The sequence below is a fragment of the Dermochelys coriacea genome, chromosome 13, assembly GCF_009764565.3.
Source record: "Dermochelys coriacea isolate rDerCor1 chromosome 13, rDerCor1.pri.v4, whole genome shotgun sequence".
Lineage (NCBI taxonomy): Eukaryota > Metazoa > Chordata > Testudines > Dermochelyidae > Dermochelys > Dermochelys coriacea.
The window spans coordinates 20,229,259-20,238,385 of NC_050080.1; the positions used below are offsets into that span (position 1 = coordinate 20,229,259).

At 49.9% G+C, this 9,127-nt stretch overlaps 1 protein-coding gene across 1 annotated transcript; it reads left to right on the forward strand.

Annotated features, from left to right (window-relative positions):
- Positions 1–2,389: 2,389 nt before the first annotated feature.
- KCNK15 (potassium two pore domain channel subfamily K member 15) lies at positions 2,390–8,563 on the forward strand. Its single transcript, XM_038369916.2, has 2 exons — positions 2,390–3,210; positions 7,565–8,563. The coding sequence occupies exons 1-2, from the start codon at positions 2,928–2,930 to the stop codon at positions 8,479–8,481; spliced, it is 1,200 nt and encodes a 399-aa protein (XP_038225844.1). The 5' UTR covers positions 2,390–2,927; the 3' UTR covers positions 8,482–8,563.
- The last annotated feature ends 564 nt before the right edge of the window (positions 8,564–9,127 follow it).

Consider the following 9,127-nt stretch of genomic DNA (forward strand, 5'->3'; position numbering starts at 1 on the left):
ACTGTGATGATTGGCTTTTACGCTGCAGTCTGCCCCAGGGTGTGGGGCTAGATGGTGACTGGCAGTAGCCATGACTGAGGTGATGTGGGGCTAGTGGGTTAGGGTTCCTGGGAGTGGGGGTACTGCCAGGGGGGCAGCACCCAAGGTGAGGGACTGGGGGCTAGTAGTAGGGTGGATCACTGGCCTGTGGATGCTGCTCTGGACTGGAAATTAAGCTAATTCCCAAGGATGACTAGCAGGAGCTGCCGCTGGGTGAGTCTGAATGCTTACAGTAAGATACAAATCCACAGCCAATATTCATAACTTTAGATACAAAGATGATACATGAATATAAACAGGATAATTTTACTTAGCAAATCAGAACTTTTCCACTTACACCTTACATGATATACTTTGTACCAGGTGAAAAGAAAAGGAGTACTTGTGGCACCTTAGAGACTAACATTTGTTTGAGCATAAGCTCACAAAAGCTTATGGTCAAATAAATTTGTTAGTCTCTAAGGTGCCACAAGTACTTTATATCCAAAAATGGAGTAACAGCTCTGTTAGTCTGTACAAAGTGTGTTGCAATTGTATAATGGTGGCAATATCTGCTATATAAATGGTCATATTCAATCATACAGCATCAGAAACCTAAATCGGCACTGTCACAACTAGCACTTGTTGGCAGTCTCGACCTAAGGCCAAAGGCAGAGACCGAATCCTCTCTGACCCTCTAGAGGTGGGGTCCCTCCAAGTGAAGGTTGATGCATACTGGTGATGAAGGCATGCAGGGGGAGCTTGCATTGCAGTATCTTAGTCAAAGCAGACTTTAGGTATCTTTGATCTGGGATTGAAACATGTAACCTTAGCTATTTGGTTTTCTCTTTCTGTTCCCTCTGCTTCAAATAATACAGCAGCAGTTATGATCATCTAATATCTAGGACTGGTGAGAAATCAGAAAAAACATGTTTTGGTTTTGTTTTGTTTAAATGTGGTTGATTCAATGTTGTTTCTAATTGTGATGCACTACCTCCCCGGTGCGTCCTACCAAGCAGCACCCGTTTCACTTCCTACATCCAGCACTGCTACCCTAAAGAGTGTTTTAGCTGCAACATGCTTTCTCCATGGCTGCATACCCAGCCCGGGTGAATCCTATTCCACTTGAAAGCTACCTGGATCCTGAAGCAAAACAGGGCAGCTTGGCTGCTCGCACTCATGTCAGCATCCAAAACACTCCTTCAACCTGGGAACACTGCCAGAAAGGTATGATCTTGGGCAAAGTTCCTGCTTTATGTAATTTCCAAAAAATGACCCAGAGCCAGCCTAGCCTTGATGAAGTTAGGGGGTAGGTGAGAGTGACCCAAGGTAGAAAGGTGCATGAGGGGTCCTACTCCCCAGTTCTGGCTTAGTGACACCAAATGAAGAAAGGTTTCAGAGTAGCAGCTGGGTTAGTCTGTATTTGCAAAAAGAAAAGGAGGACTTGTGGCACCTTAGTGACTAACAAATTTATTAGAGCATAAGCTTTCGTGAGCTACAGCTCACTTCATAGGATGCATTTGCTTATGCTCTAATAAATTTGTTAGTCTCTAAGGTGCCACAAGTCCTCCTTTTCTTTTTGAAAATGGAGAAAGGTCACGTCTTCTAGGGCTCAGCAATGAGCCTCAGGCTAGGTCAGAGACGAGCTGATTTTGACCTACACGACCCTAAATGGTTTGAGTCCTAGCTGCATTACAGACCAACCTCTGCCTCCCTGCATCGTGCAGCAGCAGTGTGACCAGCTGAAGGCCATGCGATAATAATCCTCAGGTGGGAATGGGATGGGACTGGTGACAAGTTCCTCTTCACAGTGGCAGGCCCTTTACTTTGGAGCCACTTTGGCTGGGCTGAGAGTGGAAGCAGCTATTATTTAAGCCTAGGGCAGGCTCAGGGCCGGGGAGACGTGGGCTGCCGCGACACATCTGCGAGGGGCCGCCGCAGTGGGGGCTGCCTGGGGGCGGAGGGGACCGGTTACCTGGTTGGGCAGAGCAATGGAAGGTGCTGAGGCAGCAGGTTCCCGCCCCCCCCAAGCAGGGGGGCTGGAACAATTTGTATCGTGGGGGTGCTGAGAGCCCTTGACCCAAACCGAAAAGGAGGACTTGTGGCACCTTAGACTAACAAATTTATTAGAGCATAAGCTTTCGTGAGCTACAGCTCACTTCATCGGATGCATTGTCTCTAAGGTGCCACAAGTACTCCTTTTCTTTTTGCGAATACAGACTAACAGGGCTGCTACTCTGAAACTTGACCCAAACTGTAATCCCTGGATAGGACGGAAACCACTGCCAGCCAGGAGGTGCAGCAGCCGGCCCCGCACCTCTAGCTCCACCAGCACCCATGCGGCCAGGAAAGCCTGAGGGGGCGGGAAGAGAAGGGGCCGGGGTCAGGGAGGGGGCGACGCGCTCCGCCCAGCCGGCCCGGGAACAGCCGCCAGCTTCCCACCCCGCCTCCCTCCGCTGGGAGAAGCGCATCCAGCTGCGTGCCTGGGGAGGGGGGAGCACGCAGCGGGAGGAGCAGCCGCAGGCGGAGCGGCGCCGGGACCAGCCCCCCAGCCCTCCCCTGGTGCGGGAGAAGGGGGGCTCCCGCGGCCCTTGCAGCCGGCGCGCGGGCGTCGCTACCTTCCAGCCCCTGCAGCAGCACCGCGCGCGCGCGCTGGGGACCGGCACCGGAGGGTGCTGCAGGCGGCGCGGGAGCCGCTGCCCGGGCTCTGTGCATGCAGCCGGTGCAGGGGGGAGCCGGCCGGTGCATGCCCGCTGCAGGCAGGCGCCGATAACCCGGGCCCAGCGCAGGGGCGGGAGCTGGCGGCCGGTGCATGCGGCAGGCGATGCCCGCCGGCCGGGGGCTGAGCGAGCCGGCGCTGGTCCCCGGCGCGGTGCCCCGGCCGAGCGCCCCGCCGGCCGCCCCGCGCCATGAAGCGGCAGAACCTGCGCACGGTCTCGCTGATCCTCTGCATCTTCTCCTACCTGCTGGTGGGCGCCGCCGTCTTCGACGCGCTGGAGTCGGAGGTGGAGAGCGGCCGCCGGCGGCTGCTGGAGCAGAAGCGGGGCGAGCTCCGCAGGAAGTACCGCTTCTCGGCCGACGACTACCGCGAGCTGGAGCGGCTGGTGCTGCAGGCCGAGCCGCACCGCGCCGGCGGGCAGTGGAAGTTCGCCGGCTCCTTCTACTTCGCCATCACGGTCATCACCACCATCGGTGAGTGCGGGGGCGGGCCGACCCCCCCCCCGGGCACCGACCCCCCCCGGGCACCGAGCCCCGCCTGCCCCCACCCCTCCGTGGGCACCGAGCCCCTTCCCACGCCTCCCCCTACCCCTCCGTGGGCACCGGGCCGCCTCCCTGCCTGCCCCCGTCCCTCTGGCCTCATGTGCGCCGAGCCGCCTCCCTGCCCCCTCCCCATGGCGCCGAGCCGCCCCCTGCCTGCCCCCATCCCCCTGCCCTCTTGAACACTGAGCTGTCTCCAATCCTCCATGGGCACTGAGCCACCCCCTGCCCCCCCAGGGCAACGAGCCCCCCCTCCCCTCCGCTTTCCCAGGTGTCCTCCCCCAGCCCCAGGGTTACTGCACCACTAACAGCTCACTGCTGCAGTCTCCTCCTGGGAGCCATCAGCAGCCCCCATGAATCCTGTGAGCTTGCAGGGTACCGCGCTGTGCTCTGGAATTTAAGGCGGTTGTCATCTTAGTATCACAGTGCATCCATGTCAGGCTCTGTGCACCTTCCACCCACTCCCTGGCTCCAGCATCAGGCTCCTTCTCTCCCTGCCACCTGCAAAAAGACTCTTCTGCTTTGCTCCGTCTTGCCCAGGTGTAAGGAAGCCCCATCACACGCAGTCATGGGAACAAGGTTTTGAATAGCTGGGAGTTCTTATCCCCACTGCCTGCCCATGATGTCCTTACCTCTGCTTTCAGATATTATGCTAACAAGACTCAGAAGCCGCCTTTCCTCTGGTGTGCAGCGTGTAATGTTGCCGAGTTCTCATATGCAATAAACCCAATTGCCTGCACCTACCTCTGCGTGGGCACTGAGCACACCCCTGCTGCCTGCACTCCCACCTCTCCATGTGCACCGAGTTCACCCACACTGCCTGCACCCACCCACCGACCCCCTCCTCAGGCAACGAGACCTCATTTGTGGAAGTGGGCAGCCTTTGAATTGTTGCAGGGAGCTAAGAGGAACTTTAATGTTGGAAATTGGCCAAAGAATTTAAGTGTCTTCACCTTTTCAGAGAGGTGTGTAAAATCAGGTTTACCAATTCCAAAGCGGAGGAGCAACAGGGACTGGGAGGCAGCATCCATGGATTCCACTCCCTGCTGTATTGCTGACTCAATGTGACCTCAGTTTTCCCATCTGCAAAATGGGAATAATAATAATTGCAAAGTAGTATCTAACTCTCTTGGACTTCGGCCAGTGCTCTGTGATGATTACAAAGCCACCTGAGATCCTATGATAGGATGTGATGTGAAAATGCAAAATATTATCAAAATGTTTATGCAAAATGTGAGTATTCTCACAGTCACGTGACAGTATACTGTCGTGGCTACGCACAGGCGGATGACTTCATTGCAGGTAATAGCAAAAGGGCTGTAGGGGACAATGGGAACCCTGATAGGAAAAGGGTTCCTATTCCTCTCTATGGGAATATACAAATGTGAACATTTTAAAATGTGCTCCATTGAGAAAGTTCTCCAGGAACAGCCTAGAGGCCCTCAGTACAATGCATGAAACCCTGACCTCAGGCAAAATTCCCAGTGGGGCCTACATTCCAGCCATATCTTCTCCTCAAAGCCCTGATGTTTGATTGTAGAAGACCTACTTTGGGGAGCCTTGCCAGCCACCACACCTTTGAGTCTCACTACAAAGTTCCAATACCCCTTTGCACTGGCTGAGCTGAAATTATTACTTGCAAGTGTAGCCTTGAGCTGGGAACCTTGAGATCTAATCACAACCTTTCACCGTCGCACAGTCACCTTGGCTAATTGCTTAATCCTTACAGAGGGGTAAATTTTAGTGGAAAGGTGTAAAGCTCTTTCGCAATTGAAAATCAGAATGTAAGTGGTAAGTATTTTACTTAGTTGATTGCACACATTCCCTGTGCACAATGATGGATTTAGGGTGCTTTATTTTAGGGTATGTTTACACTGACACTGGGAGCAAGCTTCCCAGTCCAGGTAGACAGACTTGTGCTAGTGGGGCTCAGGTAGTGCACTAAAAATAGCAGCATGGACATTGTGGCTGGGGTGGCAGGTCTGGCAGTCAAGCCCACCTATCCCCTGGGTCTGAGTTTGGGTGACAAGCCCGAGTCTCTGCCAAAGCTGCAACATCCACACTGCTATTTTTAGTATGCTAGCTTGAGCCCCACTAGTGTGCGTCTGACGTACCAGGAGGCTTGCTCCCAGCTGTGGTGTAGGCGTACCTGTAGAGTCTTGCTGACAATGTTCAAATGGATGAAAGTGTCCGTGACTCTTCAGTGACGTTCCCTGTGTTCTCTGGACAGAGCAGAGCACTCTTTACTCAGCAAAACGCTTCATCCACATTTGTGTCACTGGAAGAGCTGTGAAAAGTTCTGAGGGAAACATTTTTGTCAAGTCAAACCCTAACCAAAATTTTTGAAGTTTTGGATGAATTGAAAGGCAGAAATATTTTTGCGGTTTAACAAAATGTTTCATTTGACCCAAAAGAGAACATTTTTGTCGATTTTGAGCAGTCGGTGTATCAGTGTTTACTCATCATAGAATATCAGGGTTGGAAGGGACCCCAGAAGGTCATCTAGTCCAACCCCCTGCTCAAAGCAGGACCAAGTCCCAGTTAAATCATCCTAGCCAGGGCTTTGTCAAGCCTGACCTTAAAAACCTCTAAGGAAGGAGATTCTACCACCTCCCTAGGTAACGCATTCCAGTGTTTCACCACCCTCTTAGTGAAAAAGTTTTTCCTAATATCCAATCTAAACCTCCCCCATTGTCATTTCCTTTGTCGATTTGAAAGCATCAGTCATGTCCTCTTTTAAGAGTATTGGGGGGAACAGCTATTTCTCCACCTCATTGCTGCTTTAGATCATTATTTACCCCTTTGTGTTCCCACAGCATTCTCATGTATCCTAGTACCTGGTGATTGCTGCCAGATGTTGTGCTAAAGGTCTAGTAGCTTTCTATGTCACTCAAGTCCTGATTCCGCTCTATGTTCTGCAAAACGTGCTTGTTTGATTGTATCAGAGTAAATGACATGAGGTAATTTTAACTCATTTGATCTTAGTGTGTGTATACACAAACCGTGGGAAGTGAACTCTCTCTTAGAATACTGCAGTCATGAGTTTACCACAGTCAATTATGCAATACCTGGTCTTGCAACCCCATCCAGTTTCCTGGAGTGGAAGGTGCAGTTGAGAATCTACCAGAGGCAGTGTGTGTAAATCATCTCCTGTTCAATCCATCATTGTGATCGGACAGTTTCCCTAAAAGCTCTGCCCTGTGCAACTGTAAGTGAAGCTCAGTCATAGTATTGAATGGGAACTAGAAAGAAAAAATGTCTCAATGAATATTTTTTCCATATTCTTCAACTTGTTTAAGTAACTGGAAAAAGTGAAATTTTAAAATAACTGTTTTCAAAAATCCATGCAGCAGTGCAGGGAAACAAACTGGCTCTGACCCTGCTTAAATTAACTGTTGTTCTAGGATGTAAACATGTCCACAAAAGAAGCTTCCATACCTATTGCCTTCTCAAATATAGTTTGTTTGGTTTTTTTTTAATGAGGCCTCCTGCCCCCATAGTGGTTACTGCAAGATACAGTGTAATTCTCTTGTGTTGAGTTTTACTTCTCCATCTGGGGCAGAGATCACAAATTTCAATTAAGCTTATACAGCTAAGATCAGGACTTCAATGCGTACCTTGTTCTTATCCTACTATTATCATGCACCTCCTTGCTTGGTACACCAGTTCTAAACCTCCAAACAAGACAAGGAAATTAAATCTTAATCTGTGTAGGTGAGGATCGAAAATGCGGCACTTCATCCTTCTCTGAGCTCTGTAGGGATGGGGTCAGCTCATGGTGCTTCAGTGAAATAAACACTTTGTATTTAAAGCAATAGAGTGGAAATGAAAGTGCCTTTGGTCTGATTCTCCTCTCAGTTCCCCTGGCATAAATCAGAAGAAAATCCACAGAAGTCAGTAGACTTAAACCAGTATGAAACCAGCCTGGGAGGAGAAGCAGGCCCTGTCCGTCTAATCCTGCCCATAGATACTCCAGAGCAAGCCCACAGGCTATCGTGGGGTGCAAGAGGGGTAACTTTAGCCCTTTAAAGACTAAATGAAACTCCATCCTTAGTGTACTCTGTTGCGATTCAGAGATCAGCGTCAGTGACCCATAGGGGAGCGTAGTCCCAAATCTCAGTAAGCACAAACCATGAGCGCACAAATCTCTCTGCAAATATTCCTTCACATTCGCCCCCCCCGCAGAAACTCGTCTGTCAGCAATGGAATTTGGCCTGCAACACTGACATGGGATGCCATTGCTCCTGTGGGTTTAAGTAATGCCTGCCTTTCTCTCTTTCTGGTGCAGGTTATGGACATGCTGCCCCAGGCACAGATGCTGGCAAAGTTTTCTGCATGTTCTATGCAATCCTTGGCATCCCCCTCACACTGGTTATGTTCCAAAGTCTTGGGGAACGCATGAACACCTTAGTCCGGTTACTGCTGAAGAAAATAAAGAAGTGTCTGGGCATGAAGAAGACTAACATCTCTATGGAAAACATGGTCTTAGTAGGCTTCCTGTCTTGCATGGGGACACTGTGTGTTGGAGCAGCTGCCTTCTCTTATTTTGAGGGCTGGACCTTCTTCCATGCTTACTATTACTGTTTCATAACGCTGACCACTATTGGGTTTGGAGACTTTGTAGCTCTGCAGAAAAACGAAGCTTTGCAGAAGAAGCCACCATATGTGGCTTTCAGCTTCATGTACATCTTGGTCGGTTTGACTGTAATTGGTGCTTTCCTAAACTTAGTTGTTCTTAGGTTTTTGACTATGAACTCAGAAGATGAGAGGCGGGATGCAGAAGAGAGGGCATCCCTGAGGAGAGTCAGGAACAACATCCACTTGAAAGCTAAGGAAGACAGTAAGAACAGAGATGCTATTTTTCTACCCACAGAAGACAGGACAAGTCAAATGAACCTCATCCCACTGATGCAGGAAGATGCTGATAAACCAAGATGCCACTCTTCAAACTCCACTGCCAGAGTCCCTTCCTTCTGCACGTGTTTGTGCTACAGACCACGGCTGTGTGGGAGCCCTGCCCCCTCCCATCCAGAGACCCTCAGCTGCCACACCAATCCAGTTTACTATAACTCCATTTCTTACAAAATCGATGAGGTCTCCCTGAGCACGAGGGATCCCACTGGTTTCTCCTCCCCTGGGAGCACTTTATCGTCCAACAGCCCCAGCTGCAGGGAACACCACCGCCTGCGAAGGAAATCCATCTAAAAGTGCATGCTCTTTGGGAATTTTTACTCTGAACTGTATTCTACTACTGAAGTCATATTTTGATGATAAATTATTAACTGAGGTCATTGTTATTACTCTAATTTCTTCTCCTCTCTCCCTGTTAGAATGGCTTCAACTCCAGCAGCTGCCAGCTACATAATATGCTGCCCAGCAATTTGTTTTAAATTCCACTGATGAATAATTGTCTCTTTTAGCAGGAGATGTCAGACCACGTTACACTTTTTTTTTTTTTTTTTTGGCAGTATATTCAGGTAGCAGGGATATATAATAGCTCCCGACAAAGAATAGAATCCGATGTCCTGTTTGTAGGACAGAATTGTTCCCTTGGAAATGACTTACAAAAAACCCCAGACCCCAGCTGTGCAGTCTGTATTCCAGGCTTGCTCTGGTTAATACTTACACCACTAGGAATCAGCAGTCTATGTCAGTAACCAAACAGGCTCAATGGTATGTACCAAATTTTCTGAAAACAAAATCTGTATTAACAAGCCTTCCAGCAATGAAGCTCCCTCCCTAAATTAGGGATCCTCACAAGCTGGGCACATGTTCTTCAGTGTAAGATTTTAGAGGTTTGCAGGTGATATACAAAATTTACAGAATTTCCTAGCTGGCAGTTGCATAATGT

Coding starts and splice junctions, on each gene's coding strand:
- KCNK15 (XM_038369916.2), top strand. CDS start 2,928: ATGAAGCGGCAGAACCTGCGCACGGTCTCGCTGATCCTCTGCATCTTC. Junction 3,211..7,564: donor CACGGTCATCACCACCATCG/GTGAGTGCGGGG, acceptor TTTCTGGTGCAG/GTTATGGACATGCTGCCCCA.